Source organism: Aedes aegypti, chromosome 3, assembly GCF_002204515.2.
Source record: "Aedes aegypti strain LVP_AGWG chromosome 3, AaegL5.0 Primary Assembly, whole genome shotgun sequence".
In the NCBI taxonomy this organism is placed as follows: Eukaryota; Metazoa; Arthropoda; class Insecta; order Diptera; family Culicidae; genus Aedes; species Aedes aegypti.
This window is the reverse complement of record NC_035109.1, coordinates 369,747,592-369,768,439: the sequence shown is the minus strand read 5'-3', so window position 1 is coordinate 369,768,439 and position 20,848 is coordinate 369,747,592. Positions and strand designations below refer to the sequence as shown.

The following is a 20,848-nucleotide window of genomic DNA, read 5'->3' as shown; positions in this document are numbered from 1 at the left end:
AAAAATATACTCGACCGATGAGATCTAATCAACCATCCTGAAAATTCCACAAACTACGTAACGCTCTAGGGGGAGGGGGAATAGCGCTTAGTTTTTCCATACAAAAAACGTTACGGAGGGGGATGGGGTGAGGTGATCAAAAATTTCCGATTTTAGCGTTACGTAATAAATGGACGCTGCCAAACGATTGATACGAAATAGAGCTATTTTGAACCATTTTTACAAATCAACATCACTTGCTGCTGGGTTAATATTGTCATATTTTCCACAATTAAAATGATATAAAAAAACATGCCAAAATAGTGACTCTTTGAATTGAAAATAGTCTTGCAGTTGTGTAAACTCAACTGTTATATCCTTGAAAATATCGTGGTCAATAGGCACAATCTGGCTTCATAAATAAGCAAAAATGCCACATTTGAGGAACAGAAAATCTATTCAAGATTCATCGCAAAACCCTCCAAAAAGCTCCAAAAGGTAATGTAAAATGCATGCTGTATGGAGCTCATTTTGCTACGACCAATAAATGCAGCCACTTGATTGATGTTGCTTTCATGATATAGCCCAAACCCTTGTCATAAAAATCTACTGTAAATTGCAGTTACTCAACTCTACGGGGCAAGTGGGCACATGAAATTTAACTTTTTATTCTTCCTCATAATACTTACAGTTGCCAATAATCACATAATTAACCATATTTCATGTTGAAAACATATATTATATGAATATGATATCAGTCTAAAATGAGTATAAAATGGTAAAACTTTCTTGTTTGTAAGCTACTTACGTGTTTCAATTACTGCAGTAATTGTGAAAATTGTATTATTGTTGTTCTGCTTGTCAGAAAACCACTTTCACGGTGGAATTATTTTTATGATTTGATTTAACAGGAAATATCTTCCACTATATTCTTATTAAATTTTGAAATTCCAAGCTAAAAACATCGAAATAACTTCAATACTGGATAATATTCTTAATGGGGATTTTTTAAGCTTTTTGCTAAGGCTTGGGTAACAGGGCGTTTGAGCATATTCCATTTACTTTCGTAGGCCGTTGTAATGTTGATCCATTTTACTTTTAATCTTTAACGGTTGATTGGCAAAGAAAATTCTCAATCAATAACTAAGTACTCAACGAACTCTAAGCTGGAAAGCAGGCTATGTCCCAGCAGAGGTGTAATGCCAGACAGAAGAAGAAGAAATTTAATGTATTCTAACCATGAAAAGAAACAGTGCTCGGTTAGATATACTTCCACAGTATGAATAAGTGAACAGTCAAACTTACAACATATCTAATCGAAAAAGTGTCCTATAGCTCAATAAATCCTCAAAATCACATAGGACAGTTTTGTTTTTTACAAAATGAAACTCAATAGATATGTATATATATTTATTTTATGAACTTTTATATGGAAATAAAACTTTTATCCAACGAAGCTGTCTTTTGCAATGATTACATTTAAAAATAATGTATTCTAAAGAATTGGTGGATTTTTTTGGGGAACACGTCAAATGAAAGCTAAAAACCTTTATTTTCGAGTGGTGAAAGATTTAGCGATGCCTATTTTTTGTGATAAAGCATTTCCATATACACGCCGTGGCATGTCTATGTGTTTTGTGCGAGGAGAATAGCCAATTTCCTTTTCGGCTAGGCATATCGCACTACGGTTATCACAGAATATGGGTACAGCATCTTGGATACCAAATAGTTCGCCTCGTAGTCCGCGCCACCATAAGGCTTCTTGTGTTGCAGCAGACAACGCCATGTACTCGACTTCCATGGTAGACAACGCCACAGTTGGCTGTTTCTAGCAACTCCATGATACTGAGCCACTTGCGTATTGGAACACATACCCCGTATTAGATCGCCTGGTATCAGCATCATTGCCCCAGTCCGCATCACTGAAGCCCTCGAAAGAACGATCTGGTTTCTTGAACGAAAGGACGATCTCTTCTTCTAGCATAGCTGGTGCAATCGTCGTTTTTTTTTAATTTCTTTATTAGTATCATTCCAAACATTACATTCATTTCTTATATCTAGGTGTTCTGTGTTAAACACTATCATCCTAATTTGGTAAAACAAATTTAAGATTTAATTAACATTTTGTTAACAACATATTACATTTCATTTGCCGTAGCAGTTCAGTTTTTTTACAGGTGAGTTGATTTCACCTGCTTATAAGAGAAAAAAAAAACGCTTTAAGGTGATTATAGAACGAAGCCAAACCTCAAATTTTCAAGAGCACAAGACTTGAGAACGAAACAGTGCTCCGCGTAGAAAATCTATCCCATTGGTCTCCACCAGCAAACAAGCAATTTGATTGGTTTTCAATGCGAACTGTTGTCAGATTCTCTCGTCTTGTGCACTTGAAAATTCAAAGTTTGGCTTCGTTTTATAATCACCTTAAATATACTTAACCTAACTTAACCTAAACATATAACGCATTAATCGTGGCAATAGAAGATTGTAACGATTTTTGCCTGAAATTATTAATGATTGTATTTGACATTTGTTCCAATGTATCAACATTGGATATTCTATGTAACTCATTGGTACTATACCAGGGAGGAAGCCTCAGAATCATTTTCAAAATTTTGTTTTGAATTCTCTGCAGAGCTTTCTTCCTGGTATTACAACAGCTAGTCCATATTGGTACAGCATACAACATGGCTGGCCTGAAAATTTGTTTGAATATCAAAAGCTTGTTCTTAAGACAAAGTTTTGATTTTCTATTAATAAGGGGATAGAGACATTTTACATATTTATTACATTTGGCTTGAATGCCCTCAATGTGATTTTTGAAAGTTAAATTCTTATCTAGCATGAGCCCTAGATACTTAACTTCATCTGACCAATTTATTGGAACCCCTCTCATCGTGACAACATGTCTACTTGAAGGTTTCAAATAAAGAGCTTTTGGTTTATGTGGGAATATTATTAGTTGAGTTTTGGAAGCATTAGGAGAAATCTTCCATTTTTGCAAGTATGAAGAAAAAATATCCAAACTTTTTTGCAATCGACTACAGATGACACGCAGGCTTCGTCCTTTGGCGGAGAGGCCTGTGTCATCCGCAAACAAAGATTTTTGACATCCCTGAGGTAACTCGGGTAAGTCAGATGTGAAAATATTGTATAATATTGGTCCCAAAATGCTGCCTTGAGGAACACCAGCTCTTACAGGAAGTCTTCCAGATCTGGAGTTCTGATAATTAACCTGAAGTGTACGATTTGACAGATAACTTTGAATTATTCTAACAATGTATGTTGGAAAATTAAAGTTTTTTAATTTTACAATCAAACCTTCATGCCAAACACTGTCGAATGCTTTTTCTATGTCTAGAAGAGCAAGACCAGTAGAATAGCCTTCAGATTTGTTGAAACGGATCAAATTTGTTACACGTAAAAGTTGATGAGTGGTCGAATGTCCATGGCGGAATCCGAACTGTTCATTGGGAAAAATTGAATTTTCGTAGATGTGGGCCATCATTCTGTTCAAAATAACCTTTTCAAAAAGTTTACTGATGGAGGAAAGCAAACTGATTGGACGATAGCTAGAAGCTTCTGCAGGATTTTTGTCTGGTTTTAAAATTGGAACAACCTTAGCATTTTTCCATTTGTCAGGAAAATATGCTAATTGAAAACATTTGTTAAATATATCAACTAAAAATGATAAGCTACTTTCTGGAAGTTTCTTGATGAGGATGTAGAAAATTCCATCATCGCCAGGAGCTTTCATGTTTTTGAATTTTTTAATAATAGTTCTCACTTCTTCCAAAGCAGTCTCCCAGGAATTTTCGAAAACGTTCTCTTGATTGAGAATATTTTCGAACTCCTGAGTAACTTGATTTTCAATTGGACTAGTAAGTCCTAAATTAAAATTGTGCGCACTTTCAAACTGCATATCAAGTTTTTGAGCTTTTTCGCAATTAGTTAGTAATAATATGTTTTCCTCTTTCAATGCCGGTATTGGCTTCTGAGGTTTTTTCAAGATTTTAGATAATTTCCAAAAGGGCTTAGAGCCAGGGTCCAATTGAGAAATTTTATTTTCAAAATTTTTGTTTCTTAATTGAGCAAAATGTTTCTTGATTTCTTTCTGCAAATCCTGCCATATAATTTTCATAGCAGGATCGCGAGTGCGTTGAAATTGCCTTCTCCTCACGTTTTAAAGACGGATCAAGAGTTTAAGATCATCGTCTATAATCACGGATTCCAATTTTACTTCACATTTTGAATTGCAATGCTCCGGGCTTCAACAATGGAATTTGTTAAAGTTTCAAGAGCATTGTCAATATCAAGTTTAGTTTCTAAAGAAATGTTAACATCAAGATTAGAGTCAACATACGTTTTATATATATTCCAGTCGGCTCGTAAATAATTGAAAGTGGAGCTGATAGGATTGAGAATCGCTTCTTGGGATATTTGAAATGTAACAGGGACATGATCAGAATCAAAATCAGCATGAGTAATCAGTTGGCTACAAAGATGACTAGAGTCGGTTAAGACCAAATCAATCGTAGATGGATTTCTAGATGAGGAAAAACATGTGGGGCTATCAGGGTATTGAATTGAGAAATATCCTGAAGAGCACTCATCAAATAAAATTCTGCCGTTGGAATTACTTTGAGAATTATTCCATTAAAGTCACCAATGATAAAAATTTTTGACTTATTGCGAGTCAATTTACGCAAGTCAGTTTGGAGCAAATTAACTTGCTGCCCAGAGCATTGAAAAGGCAAATAGGCAGCTATGAAAGTATATTTACCAAACTGTGTTTCAACAGAAACACCTAAAGTTTCAAAAACTTTAGTTTCAAATGATGAAAACAGTTGATGTTTTATACGCCTATGAATGATGATTGCAACTCCCCCACATGCCCCATCAAGTCGATCATTACGATAAACAAAAAAGTTAGGATCTCTTTTGAGTTTAGATCCAGGTTTTAAATACGTTTCGGTAATAACTGCTATATGCACGTTATTAACCGTAAGAAAATTAAACAGCTCGTCCTCTTTACCATTCAGAGAACGAGCATTCCAATTTAAAATATTTAAATTATTATTTGGATCCATTAGAAAAACGTAATCCAATAACAATTTGATTTGTAAATTTTACACCTACTTGGACTGCTTCAGTCATAGTGGTGGCTTTGAACATTGCATCAATCATTAGATTCAATTGTTCAGTTAGAAAATTAAAATCAGAGGCAGACATGTCATGTGATTTCCCATTGGAATCTCCGGTAGACGAAGAAGCGGAGTTACCTGTGGCGGTAGGGTTTTTTCCATTTGATTTGAAACAAGTAGAATGGGTACCCATGGATCGAACAGGGGAGGAGTTCAAATTTCCTGCTACGATATCGGCAAAGGATTTACCGTGGGTAGATACATTCGAAATTGCAAGATTCGAACGGCTACCCGACGGATTAAAATTAGTTTGTGAATGAGCATGATTATGATCTTCCTGATGGGTATGATTCATGATCAAGCGATCGTTAACTGAAAAATGAGTATTGTTCGATACTCTACCAGGAAAATTCCGGAAACGATCGTTATCGTAACGGATATTATCTTTCATCTGCCTGGCACGAGCCTCAATGACCCTTTTGCGTGAAGGGCAATTCCAAAAATTGGACTTATGGTTAGCCCCGCAATCACAGCATATGAATTTGGTGGTATCTTCCTTCACTGGACAGACGTCTTTGGCGTGAGAAGAACCTCCGCAAATCATGCATTTAGCATCCATGCGACAATTTTTTGTACCATGACCCCACTTTTGGCATCGACGGCATTGAGTGGGGTTCTGGTAATTTCCTCCAGGTTTCTGGAAATGTTCCCATGTCACACGGACATCAAACAAAAGTTTTGCTTTTTCTAAAGCTTTAATATTATTAAGTTCTTTTTTGTTACAGTGAACTAAATAAAATTCTTGAGAAAGCCCTTTCCGTACAATGCCAGATTGGGTTCTCTTTTTCACAGGCGTTGCAGAATTCGCTCTCATTTGAGAATGAAGCACGATCAAAGCAAGCAAAGAAAAACATCCCATCTGTTGCGGTCCACGATCGTCATTGTATCGCAAGGTGTAACAAGTCTGATAAATGGAAGCAGCGAGCGAGAGCCGGCGGAGTATGTGAGAACGGCGTATGGAGGAGAAGAATGAACCACGAGCTTGCGCAACTCTACGGTGAACCCAGTATCACGAAAGTCGCCAAAGCTGGAAGGGTACGATGGGCGGGACACGTTGTGAGAATGCCGGACAACAATCCTGCAAAAATGGTGTTCAACTCAAATCCGGCCGGTACAAGACGAAGGGGAGCGCAACGAGCTAGGTGGTTTGACCAAGTGGAGCAGGATCTTGGAAGTGTGGGGCGATCGAGGAATTGGAGGTTAGCAGCCATGGACCGAGTTAGTTGGCGTAACATTGTGGCGCAGGTCATGTCTTGAAGGACGTAGCGCCAGCAAAAGTAAAGTAAGAGCGAGAGCCCCAACGAGAGAGCGATGATAAAATCCATTTTTCTCGCTTGTTTACCGTTGGGGATAGGTGTTTTTCTTTACTGGCACGATAATCAATCCACGAACTTCCAATGACAACACTGTCCCCCAGGCTTGGAGCATGTTTAGAGGGGTTTTATCATGCACTACTATCCCCCCAATCTGATCAAACTTGTAGCAGTATACGATAAACAGTCTCTCATAATGTGCAGCATGTTATGATAGTTACAGAGAGCGATACGTGAGAGATTCTCTCAATTTTCTCAGGATTCAATCCCTGCTTTTTCATAATGATTACTTGGACTGGGGAAAATCCAAGTATATCATTTATTCCATTTTTGATCTCTTCAGGTGATTTATAGTCACTTGAGAGACCTTTCAAGACAACTTTGAACAAACGTTCAGTTTTGTCGTCAAATGTAAAAAATTTGTGCTTCTTCTCTTCAAGATGTTTGAGAAGAAGTTCACGATCTTTAAGAGTTTCCGGCAAAACGCGACAGTCTCCTTTCTTTGCGATTTGGAAGGAAACCTTGATTCCCCTAATGGAGTTCAAGATCTCCTGCCTAAATCCCCCAAATTCGGAACAACTGACCACGATAGGCGGCACTCTTTGCTTCCTCACTTGAATCAAAGAGCCTGGGCTAGAGGCTGCTTCGATTTGGTGTTCGGAAAATTTGTCTAGAGCATCGAACTGATTGCTCATTTCGATACAATTATTCATTTCACCCTTGGAAGAAAGTTCGCATTCCGGGGAAACGTCCTTTCTTCCATTCTTGCCACGTGTAGTGACAGTTTTAAAACCCACTTTTTTGGAAGGAAGTAGTGAATTCAGAGATTCACCCTTCCTTTTGTTAGTTGTTGATACCATGTTTAGTTAATAAACGAGAAAGACGTGACCTTCGAGAGGTTTTTTCCCAAGACGGTGTCCAAGAAGGATTACCACCGCTAGCTTTCGCCAACGGGTCCAACGAAAAATCGAAGGCACGGGTCCAAACAAGGATCGTAAAGGGATCAATAGTAGAAAAAATAGTACTGAAAAGTACTGTTTTAGTAGCACTGAAAAGTACCGTTTTTAATTTTAGCACTGAAAAGTACTGTTTGTGTAGCACTGAAAAGTACTGTTTTATTGCTTTAGGTAGTTTTTAAGAAAACTTCCAAGAACAGAGAGAATTCGTGTACGCACGCATAGTCTGTCTCGGCTTCAATTTCTTCATCGGTATTTTCAAGTTCATCCGCAACTTGATTCTCTTCATTTAGAGAATCGATATTTTGAGATCAAGATTGATAATCATTCTCTTCACACAACTGCATCGTCGCACGCTCCTGTTCAGGTGCTACCTGACTTCCAGGGACACATTCTTCTCGCTCAAAAACACCACATCACGACATACTGTTACCTTGCCATTCCGAGGATTGAAAAATCCAATAGCCTTTGGATTGTTCACTGTACCCAACGAGAACGCCTGCTTCAGATTTAGGATCCCACTTCCGACGCTGCACTTTTGGAATATGGCACATCACCTTCGAACCGAACACCCGCAGATTCGGTTTCTTCCCAGTGAATCGCTCCTCGGGGGTCACATTGAGGCCTTTGGTCGGTGATCGATTAACCAGGAACACGGCTGTGGCTACTGCTTCCGCCCAAAAACGCTTCTCCAAGCATCCATCGAACAGCACCAACGTACGATTCTCGTAGAAACTTCTCCATTTCTGAGTTTACATATTCCAGACCGTTGTCCGTACGCAGTCGTTTGATCTGCTTTCCCGTCTGTGTTTCAGCAAACGCTTTGAAGTCCTTCAAGCAATCCAGCACGCTTTTCTTCGATTTCAAAAAGTACACGAAAGTCTTCCGGCTGGCATCGTCAATGAAAGTCAAAAAATATTTGCCTCCACCGATCGTTTTCCATTGGACCACATAAAGTTATGAACAATAATAATTTTAAACGATTTTTTTCATACGACTTCATGTACATTCTGTTGACAAATTCTTAACTCTTTCACAAGATTTTTAACATTTTTCATTTCTTCTTTAAAGCTGTTAGATATCTTAAAACGCGTGTTTTTGCTGAACATCGCACCTCTCTATCTCTTAAAGTAAAGGAATTATCGATAGAAATCGTTTTAATAAGACTTATTTGTTCAATAGTAAGAACCCATGCAAAGACGCTTATAGACAAATGTTTTTATCATCTGCCGAAAGAGAAGATATGGTACTTTCATGATTTGTAAAAGTTGTCTGCGCCATTTTGCGCCGAAGGCAGTTATGGGGGCCTAAACTACCCCTTGAAAAAAGAGTGTTTCATAAATAACTTTGTTACTTCAAAAGATAGCGTGATGATATGTTCAGCAAAAACACGGGTTTTTTCATGACAAAAAGCATTGTAGAAATCACATAAAATGTTAAAATTCTTGGAAAAAAGTTATGAATAAAAATATTATTTTTAAGGGTCATTCACATACAACAGCATTAATCTCAAAAAGTATTCGTCATCAAACGTCAACATCCCACCGCAAAATCGCTAGTGTTTGGAGGGGATTTTAACCTCCAAATTGCCAAATAACCTCCAAATCATCACCTCCAAGTTAGTTCTAATTTCCTCCGTTATATGCAATATGCTGGCGCGTGGATCGTCGCAAGTTTATCGTTAAACAGTCAATAAGAGATAGAAAAATCATGTCTTCGACCAAGTTGTTTCAAATTGCCAATTCTACAACTTTGCCGAAGACAGCATATGTCTATCTAAATGTTTTGAAAAAATAGTTTTTCTATCTCACTGATAGGTGGATTGATCACAAAACTTTTTTCATCAGAAGATGCGCTTTAATATACCAAGTAACTTCTCCGACAAACTACAGTCGCCTCTCCACATGTCGATATCGAAGGGACCATCGAGATAAGGAGAGATCGAGACAAAGATCAAATCTTTGATGAATACTTGATTGGAAAACACTCCGTTGCCAAGAAAATAATACACAAACAGACGTCATTTTGCGCTCCCCATTTGTTTTGAATCCCAAAACATTGGTCTTGTAACCTTCGATATTAGTCATACCGACATACGGAGAGAAAATTGAGAACAAACAATCAACAGAAACACATCGAGATATGCAGATATCGAGGTAAGGAGGATATCGAGAAATGGAGAGTGAAAATGTATGCAGACTGAAGGGACTTATGAAATCATCGACATAGGGAGAGATATCGAGATGTAGAACATCGAGATGTGGAGAGTCGACTGTATATCGTTAAAATCAACGGTTGGGGCGCTATTCAATAAGACACGTTGCGCATACCGGAATGGTACACTGAGGAAAAATATATTTCGATTTCCATACGAAACGATTATGAAATTTTACCAAAAGAAAATATTATAAATTTCATACGATGGCGCTATGAACGAATTAGCTTGTGCTATGGTATGAGTTTTGCAGTACAGTAGTAAAGAATTCATAAAAGTGTCGTATGAAATCTAAGGATGTTTGTTATGAACATCAAAGTGTACTTGTATGAAGCTCAGTATGTTCAAGTATGTTCTTTATAAGAAAATATATGTAATTTATTTCATATTATTATGCCTTTTGCAATATTTTAATTATAACAAGAGGTGTTCTCGTTGTTTTCTTAAATTTATACAACCAAATTTTAAAGAGAAAATAACCATTCATCAGAAAGTATATATTTTATCATTGTTTCATAATAAATCAATATATTTTCTCCCTGTTGAAATTGTCATCTAATGGAATATTGCCGTTGTAAGAACTGGAAACAGCTTGGCACCACTCGCGGAGGCTTCTTCGTCACTATTGATAAGTTGGACAGATTCTGAAGAAGATAGTCGATTATCAATTACATAATATTAAACCTAATAAACCAACTCACGTTTTCGATGTCACGCTCGAAAAACTTCGCATTTCCATTCTGTTGCCATTGCACGAGACAAAGTTTAGCCCGAGCCGCCATATTTGCTCCACTCTACATAGAATTATCGATATTAACAAATGAATTTGAATATTATTCTTTTACTATTTACCTTTAAACATAGCCATCGTTTTCACCAGAACTTTAAAACTAGCGAGCTTCATTTGTTCAAACGCCATTTTGTTTCGTTTTGATGCTCGGTTCATAAGAAAAACGTATGATATTTTTCAAACAAGGCTTGCTTTGGATTTCATAAGCACATCGTATGAAATGTTATAGAACCGCGTATGAATCTTGAATCTATTTCGTGTGTTCTTCATAAGCGAGTTATGAAAATCATACGCGTTGTATGAAATGTTTTTCAGCTAGGAAAATATTGTTTCATACGAAAGGTATTATGAATAACATAAATTCAGTTTCCTCAGTGTAGTATCCACAAAATCAATGCCTTCTGCTATGGAGCGTAGCCGTTTTAAACTGTGGCTGTTCAAGTGGCCGATCCATCGATGCCACAACATCATGTCTTCATTAGTTTTGGCTTCACAGGACATTTGCTCTTCGGCCAAGACAAGCTTGTAGAGTCCCTCGTTCTCTCTTCCTATTGCAACCAGTTCGTTTGACGCAGATCTAACTTCACACGTGTCCGCAGTGAATATTACTTTGTACCCGCTTTTACAGATCTTACTCACTGAAAGCAGGTTGATCGCCAAATCTGTAACTTGAAGCTATTTCATCAAATTCTCAGTACTGGAATCTTGAAAATGTTAGGAACTTTATAATTCTACAATTGCTAAAATCTCAAGATCTCTTCATAAGACACAGATTTTTAGCTAAAATTCAAAAATTCACAGACAAATCATTGTAATCATCATCATAAAATTCACTTGCACATAAATGAAATGCTAGATTTATCGCAAATTAATACCGTCAATCGTGTAAAATTACATAACCTACATGAATTAGTGTCCATGCCCGATTACGCGATATATAGCGGGAATATAGTAATATTCATATTTTCACATGATTTGTCGTGTGAATAAGCGACAATTTTGGCATATATGCATGATTTTATTGATTTTGAGTGTCACTCTGAATGGAATTTTGGAATGGAAACGTGCAGCATCACTCTGCACTCTGAATAGAATTTTCTTAACGTGCAGCATCAGTCACTGCTCATGTTCGAAAGTAGTAGGTACTACATGTTCGAAAGGTTTTTTATTCATACCAAAAGTGTAGTAAACTTTGTGGATCTTGTTTTTATTATCTTAAATCATAAAACATGTTATATCGCACAATAGGCCAGGAGAAGTGGATGAACTTGTCATTCATTTTTCTGTCAAATCTCATACAAAATCTACTTTTTCTTTAACAGAAATTCACTCTAGGTGAACCACTTCCCCTGGCCTATAGGTTACTCACCTCGCAAGGGTTCACCGACAGGCCGTGGTCGCTGGCATCGATCAGTTTCTCAACACAACGACCCGTTCCGTACAGGGCTGAACCGCAAGACAGCCATATGAACGGCGCAGCCAAACCTCCGGTCGCGAAAATTGAACCTACAGTTCCAGCAGTACCAAGAAGGCCAACCAATAAGTCCGCATTCATCTTCTTTGAATTGGCAAGTCCAACCTCTTGGTAATCAACAAGCAACTCGTTCCGGTCATTAAAGACAACCTTTCCATCCTTCGGATAACATAGAATCCCATGGGGCAGCACATTTTTGTTGAGGAAATGGTCGAAGCTTGTATAGATTCTTCCACTCATATCAACATATGAAACTTTGTATAAGCCGTGGACCTTGATTAAAAGTGTTTCGAAAAGCTTATGTTCCTTATACTCTGCTACCACCACCAATGGAATCAGCTCGAAGCGATAACCCTCCATCTGCTTCACAACCTTTTGCAACTGTTCTTTGGCTTCTTTCGAATACATACAAATGTCTCCGGTTCGAAGCATCTTCTCCAGCTGGTCCGCTGGTAAATCAAATTTCGCGACTGGTTTATTCAGCGCGTATCCCAAGATGTTGATGACGTGGACATCCGACTTGCCGTCGTATATTTTCGTCAAAATACCCGTTTTCCGGAGATAATCGAGATCAACCTCCTGGCCACGGAGGAAGAACGTTCGGAGCCGTTCCGTGGCTTGGGTGAACAGTGGCGAGCAATCGAAAGATCCCATCTTGTTTGTCCGTTTAGTCATGATTCCGTTTAAGCACTCCTAGTTGCAACGCACCAAGTCACGTCCGATAAGTTTATAGTATTCGCCTGCAAAATAAATAATATTCATATTACCTATAATGTTGATGTAATCATAGTAATACACTTCAATCAGGGTGGCCAGTGAAAAGTCAATTTCAAATTCCCGGTTTTCTCCCGTTTTTTTCCCGATATTTCAAAAATATTCCCGGTTTGATGATATGCTAAGAAACATTATTGCGAATTTTTTTACCATTTCAAACGACTTTTAGGTACGATTTTTTTTTTGTCCAAACCAAAGCATTTCTATTAGTGGTAGACGGAAATCAAATATTTTGCTGCGCATTCAAATTTTCTGGGCTCATACTGATTCTGCTAAATTTCAGTTTGATATATGAAACGATATTTTACGACGGTCATTTTAGTTCATCGTAAAATTTGTTATGAAAAAGTTCAGTGCTAAAAAAAGTTTGACCCTTGTTTATATTATGGGGTCGAGTCAATCTTTGAATGAATCACAGTTTTAATTTTAAACGGTCACAGGTTTGGTAGACATAAAAATGAACTTATCAATTGTTCAACAATTCGTTCCATGGTTTTTTGTTATGTTTTATCCCCACAAATCAAAAACATTTTCTCAGTGCAATTATTTCAGATAAAAAATAAAGAATATGTTCTTGGCTTTGTTCACTAACTTGGGATTCGAATTCAAAAACTTTAGTAAAAAAACCAATAAAATATAGATCAGTGATTCCCAAAGTGGGCGAATTCACCCCCCCGGGGGCGATTTTCAGGCTCAAGTGGGCGAAAATGTGTAAAACAGAAATTGGGGGGCGAAAAATCTAGAAAGGGGGCAAAAAAGCTAACACGGGAGCATTTTAAAATAATTACTTAAAACCTTTGGTTAATCAATTCCAATCTTAACTATTTCCAGGACTATTCTACCTTACACCGTTTAAAAATATAACGGTCATCATGGTCATTATCAAATTATGATAGACAACACTTGATGATTGTGTTATGCATTCAGCTTTTTTATTATCATGTGAGTTTTTAAGAACGGACAAAAAAAATCTACTGTACCCTTTTTGATGTTCCGGTTGCACTCTTTTTCATTAAATATTATGGTACAAATCATTTTAGAAACAAATTTTGAAAAATTTAGCAGACAAAAATCGGGTTACAACGATTTCAGAGACGTAATTTTTTCAAATGTATTTTTAAAAAGTATTTTAAAAATACATTTAAAGAATTTTCAGAGATGCGTCAGATTTGAACTTTCAGAACGTCCGAAAATAATCCAATTTTCTTGGTGTTAGAAAAATTGCATTGAACAATGAGTTGAAAAACATTCTGGATTTTCATATATGTTTCAGGGTTTTTGGATTGGAGAAAAATGCGTTCCCAGAAACATCAAACATTTATTAATCACAATTTCTGAAAATTATTGCAGTAATTTTAGAAATGGCAGATGATGGAATGACAATCAGTCAGTAGCCTGTAATGCACGCAAGAAATTGTTAATATTGATATTATGAATTACAGTTCAATAAATCATTCACAGTAACTGTGGGTTATCGATATTTAAGAAAATATTTTTAAATGTACATAAAAGTTATTGTATTATGATTCTATGGATATGCGAGTCAAGGACATTTTCTGGCATACAGCGCTTAATTAAAATATTTGAATCACATAGGGGGGCGAAAGTTGAAAAAGTTTGGGAAGCACTGGTATAGATCGTGCTGGTTAAAACATTACTTGGTATGCCAAAATTTTCCCGGTGCAAATTGAAATTCTCGTATATTTCCCGGTTTTCTCCCGGTGATTCAAAATTCCCGGCTTATTCCCGGTTTTCCCGATTTCCCGGTGCGCTGGTCACCCTGACTGTATGGAATGTAATTGTAATAATAATTATTGTAATTTATTATTTTTTGGTGTCGAATTCAACCTATTAAACAACATAAAAAACATAAAATCATCATCATCATCATTTATATAAAATCCCAGAGTTGTCTGTCTGTCAGTAACGCTTTGAAATGTTTCATCGAAAAGTTTCGTTGAGCACTACAACGGCCAATTTTTATATAAGAACATTACAATTGCAAATTGTGGAGCCTACAATAGCTCTTTGACAGAATATTCTGGAGTTTTATTGTTCATTCCAATTTGTAGAATATTATCAAACCCTTCATCATTGCGTCTGTTTTGGAATCAATTTCAAGCAAATTGTGATTCGGTCGAACTTGAATCGGGTTGGAATTAAAAATGTGCTCCATTTCCAACTCAGGTTCAAAAACGAGTTCGACATATGTAAAAGCAAGATAAACATGAATGAGCTGAAGGGCCAAATATTAGTTTTATTAATTTACAGTGAAAGCTCTATGAGTCGATGTTCAATGACTCGATATCGACTGATGGGTGCATACGTAAAACAAAATTATATGCTTTCTATGATCAGGGTGTCTACTCATTTACAGAAATGAAATTCCCTGAGATTTCCAGGTTTTCCAGGTCAAAAAAATCAAGGTTGTATGAATTCTTCAAAATGCATAAATGATTAACGAATAGTTCATTTCATTAGTATTTTTCATTTTAATAAACAAAATTTTTATTTTCGGTTTGTTCTAAACGTGTAAACAGCATCTAGCATCAGAAAAACAAAATTAAAATTCGGTGATTTTTTTTTATTTTCACAAAAAACAAGTATTTTTATCAAATGTTTAAGGTAAATGATCTAACCTTCAATACCTTTAATGATCAAAATCAGACATGAAGAAAATAGTCTATCCGAACTTAAGGGAAAAAACCTTTCCCTTGAAATGGGATTTTGAATTATGGACATCAGCGATACACCCACAAAATTTCTCTAGAGTGCGTTTTGTTTTTTTTTTTTAAGATTTTGTCTTGAACAATGCAGAACCGACATGAACCAAAAAGAATACAAAACAGACATGAATCATGAATATGAAAAGAAACCCAACATGAAACCACGTCATGAGATTTTGGTTCCTCATTTGAACGGACAGTCCTCTAAGAATGATTTTAAGACTTTTTTGGAGTCCCTTGAGGTTACGACAAGTTATCCTGCTTGTTTTACTGTGGATTTCTTTCACATCTCACTCCAACAATCTCACTAGTTTTTTTGTGGTTTTTCAAGAATTTTCTAAGAAACTTGTCCAAGAATTTAGTTTTGGATTTTTTGATGCGGAACCTTGAATGAAGTTTTGAAGAATCCATGGAGATTAGAAATAATATTTGAAAAATTGTTAGACACATGTTTGAACCACAGCAATAATAGTTTGTTGAAATGCTGAGAGAAAGTTCTGTAGGAACTTAATGAGGAATTCCAGGTCAAATTTTTCAAGGGATTCTTGTAAAAATTCATAAAATATTTCATCGAATAATGTCTGAAAGAAGCAATTCTGTGCAATTTCTGAAAGTGATCGTGGCTGAATGTTTTATAGAATACATATGAAAAATGAAAAAATCGGCGTTATCGAAACTATGGAAAAAACCTTTGTGGAAGAACTTTATTAGGATATGTGATAAATCTCATAGAAGTAACAACTGAAAAAATCGCTGAATGAATCAGTGGAAAAACATTTGGAACAGTGGCGATTCCCTAACCACAAATCCACCTGTTCCACGAATAGAAATTCTTGATTTTCAGCAACAAATTTGCATCTATGAAGAAAAGATCTGTTAGAAATGACGATTCCAATAATTTACTGTTTGCTTTATAATCCAATTGTGCTGAATTATTTGTTTTTAGATTCGTAGAACAGGTAAAAAGTGAGGTTACGAGTCGCCTCTGATTTGGAAGAAATCCTGGGATAATCACTGCAAGTTGTTTTCAGAGTGATCTATGTGAAAATTACTCGAGGTAATAATGTTGCAAAGCTCTACGATTTTCTTGACATCATTTTTGAAGGATATCATTTGAGCATCCCTTGAAAAATTGCTGATAGCATCCCTCGAGAAGTTTATAATGATATTCCAGAAATAATCACTAGAATACCTGAAGCATTCCTGGAAATTTCCTTCAGAACTTGTGGAATAGTCGAAAAACATTTTTTATGAACAAATTTAGATTGTTTTCAAATAAGTTTCATATGCTCATGAACGACACCCAACTGTAAATGGGAACATTACAAGCCTTTCCCAAATTTCTAACCTTAAGTTAGGATTTGAGTTACGTAAGAAGTTAAGATAAGGACGATATTATCTAAACATGTTTTTTGTCGGATAAATAAAAATCGTTAAAAAAAATTTGAGGACTGAACATATGTAGTAGCTTCTTGACAGCGAAAAATTTTATGATTGAAAAGATTTTCTGTCACAAAAAAGATATATTCTACCTTGTATCACTGGTTCAACAAAATTTCCCTGATTAACAAGTATTCCAGGTTTTTCCAGGTTGAAAAAAAATCCCTGATAATTCCAGGTTTTTCGAGGTAGTAGACACCCTGATGATGATCCCTTAAAACAGCTTTCCAAAACATTCCAAACATTGACTCGATATTTCTCTGTGTCGATGGTCTTTTCACAACTGAGATTTTGAAAGATAACAATGACATCAGCTACTCTAGAGAATATGCTAGAATTTTTGGTAAGATTAAACTCTCTAATTCATATAATCTTCTGGAACTATTGAAATATTACACAACAGAAGGAACACTTCAATAGCATACAAGGCTATAAATATTTCAGATCAGAACACTACAACAGTACACTACAGTATTGAGGTTACGTGATGGAGTATGGCCAGTGCATAAATTTAGGCGATTTTGCGGTCATCAGTATCAAGCAATTTGATAGATTATATTAAACGTAGCTTTTCGCTTTAAAATTTCGTTGGAACGTGGCTAGCCACGTCGGGTAAGCTAGTGTTAATATAAAAGAACAAATCATAGGCGAACATGGTTTTCGGACCTAGTAACAGTTTTTTGGCCATATCTTTACAGTACGATGAACTGCATGAAAATTTTTGGTTTTCGCGGAAGCTTGATTCAGCGCACACACTTTTCGCTCAGAAAATTTTGTAGTAGGTATTTCTCCTACCAGGACATGACTAGTAGCCTGGGACACGGTTATATGAAAAATTTAAATTCTCGCTCCTGTCCACTTTTTGGATTGCATTTAGGACCCATAACAATTGTGCAAAATTTCAGCTCGATCGGAGAAACTATATTTTAACGCCAGCCGTTCAAAGTTTGTATGGGATTTACTATGGAAAAAGTTACTTTTACAAAGAAAAATCGCCAGAGATCGCCCATTGTCGTCTATAAAAATTCTGAATATGGAACTCGATAGGAATTTCTACGATGAACAACATTGCCGAAGACCGCAAAGCAATTGTTAATCAACGTCGCCTTGTCAATAGGTTTTCATTGAATAACTTTTTTTACAAGTGTCGGATTGTTTCGCGGTCTTCGGCAAAATTCTTCATCGACCTATCGAGCTCTGTGTTCAGAATTTTTATAGAGGACAATGGGCGACCACTGGTGATTTTTCTTTGTAAAAGTAAGTTTTCCCATAGTAAATCCCATACAAAATTTGAACGGCTGGCGCTAAAATATAGTTTCTCCGATCGAGCTGAAATTTTGCACTGTTGTTATGGGACCTAAATGCAATCCAAAAAGTGGACTGGAGCGAGAATTTAAATTTTGTCCCACACTAATGACTAGTCATGATTGAACAAAATTCTGCAAAAGTTCCGAATTGGAACCTTCGAACCCCCCATGTTCTAATAAGACATTTTATATTAGAAGTTATAGATTTATGTAAAGTAAAAATAAATCTGTAGCCTCCATTTTATCAGCATTACTTGTCGGTTAGCTCGCAGCGACTAATGTCTGCATATATTTCTGGTCTATGCGTCTATTTCAAAAGAAAACACTTATCAATATTCGCAATTTTCCCGCATATTTCAAAATAATGATAGGTACTTAAATTAATTAACTCATTACGCGTGGTAAAGATGGATATTTTGAAATCATATAATAAAATTTAAATAGGTATGTGCGAAGCTATTGAACGATTTCATGATAACTTATTACTGGAATCGTTGTTTCAGTGCCTTTGCTACTTTTTCCCGATATTTAATATAAAGAGTAATGGTGGCCGCTATTTCAACATAGAGAAAGTATAGAACAAGTAGCTTAGGAATATTATAAGCTTTTAATCGTCAATAATATCCATACAAAATAGGATTGATAATGAGGATTTGATTCCTCAAGGCTGGTTTGCTACTGACAAGAAAAAGAATCGCCTATCTCGATGCGTGAAAAATTTCTTGCCAGAAATGATCCCGAAAATCATATTTTTCTGATCGCAGTATGCAGCTGAGACGAAATGTCATTTCAAATGAGGCACTTTGTAGGTAATTTCTTGACCCATTCAGTCAAGGAATTTCATCACTTTTCTTGAGCGAAATAGCATACTAAGTCTTAGCCTAAGCCTGGTTTACCACTGAAAAGGAATCACCAAAGAAATTTCTCGCCGATTCCTTGCAGAAATTTTCTACAGCGACTCCCATTTGAACTGACATTAGCTGTGTTCAACGAGCTGCTCGAACTTGGTTGCAACCACTTGCGAGTCAGCTTTTGGTGTTCATTGAGCCACTCCAACCTACTTCGAGTCGCTCGGGTTTGTGTTCATTGAGCCGAGTCCAACCAACTCCGAGTCGCTCGAAACAGGTTGGAAGCTAGAGTCCGAGCTAGTTCAACCAGCTCGCAGTAGCTCGTGTTTTTGACGTTTAAAACGTAAACATTGAGAAAAAAAGCAAAATTCCGAAGCGATACGGATTGTTAAGTGCGCGAATTTTTTTTTCACGTGGAATTCCGGTAAATTAGTAAAAAGAGTAAAAAGAGCGTTCATTGAGAAAGCAGCTTGGAGTTGCTCGAAGTAGCTTTGACAGTTATTTGTTGACAAAAAATACGAGCTAGTACAACCAACCCCGAGCAAGTTCGATCAAAGTCATTGAACACAGCTATTGTTTTCAACTGCGTACTGCGATCAGAAAAAGCGCATTCTTGATCGATTCCTTGCAGAAATTCACCATGCATCAAGATAGGCCGAGAAATTACTTGTCAGCAGCGAATCAGGCTGTATACCGCAACACCAGGGAACACCGCAATAATGGGCACGTTACCATACTAGTGAAACCGTTTTTTCTCCCATTGGAATCTTAAGCGGGGGCCACAATGGTCCGTCAACTTCGACTTCGACTTCAGCGTTAACGCATCCGTCAATGTACTAAAAACGTTGACGGATGCGTTAATGCAACACATGCGCACAATACTGCGTTGCGTCGTGCGTTGTTATTATTGTTGAATTGCGTCATTCTCATCGTAGTCTTGTTTACCTACATCAAGTTGTGATCAATTTTTCCTCGGAGTTGAACTTTTGTGTGATGTTGACTGCATTTCTAGCGGAATCCGAAGTTTTGCCATTTTTTTGTTTTGAATTTTCCGTCACGCGTTGGCTGCTGCGTCAACTTTGAAGATTTTCAAAGTTTAGCACAGCGTCAGCGTTTTTAGTACATGCGTGCGTTAGACGCAACGCATCATTGTGGGGTGCTGCATTGAATATCATTACTTTAAACTTAGCTGTCAGTTAAAGCTGACGGTGAAGTCGACGCTAACGGACCATTGTGGCCGCAGCTTTAGAGAACCAACAATGTTTGATCGATGAGATACTCACCAAATAGTCCGAATTCCTGAGGCACTTCTACACTTTATTCACGACTTCAACGATAACACCGTGATCAAATATTTAAACAGGCAAACTACTTAGCACAAAATGTAAAATTAGAAACCTTTTCTAGCGTGAATTCATCCTGGGCTGGAGTTGATATCACTGCACCGTCTTCGTTGGCTGCTGCATACTGTTTTGAAGAGTGAAGTGATGCAATAATTTCTAGTAGGTTCGGTTTGAGAACGAGACGAAAGGAGATTTTTGCGTTGCAATGACAAAGACAGGCTGCTGTTTTTACAAACACACTTCGGCTTGCACTGCTTGCACTTCGGGGCGGGGGCCGTCGTAATCTGAACTTTTGTTTTGATCCGGATCTTCCGGAAAATGCTGTCATTTCGACTGCACTGACAGCCAACAGGGTAATTGAATATGTATTGCGGCGCTCATTTTAAATCCACATCCAGCGGCGGCGGTAACGCGCAGAAGATATGCGCGCAATTCAATCGCAACGTCAAAATTCAAGTAGGCTTGGATTTTGTCATTCT

The 20,848-nt window shown here is 36.9% G+C and overlaps 1 protein-coding gene across 1 annotated transcript in view; it reads right to left on the bottom strand.

The window, feature by feature from the left end:
* Positions 1-20,597, bottom strand: part of LOC5568450 — a 29,990-nt gene extending 9,393 nt beyond the window's left edge. The window contains exons 1-2 of the mRNA XM_021850684.1: positions 20,310-20,597; positions 11,827-12,671 (exon numbers count right to left, since the gene is read on the bottom strand). Of these exons, the coding sequence (XP_021706376.1) occupies positions 11,827-12,606 (780 nt within the window). The 5' untranslated portion in view covers positions 12,607-12,671; positions 20,310-20,597. The remainder of the gene's footprint in view (positions 1-11,826; positions 12,672-20,309) is intronic.
* Positions 20,598-20,848: the final 251 nt, after the last annotated feature.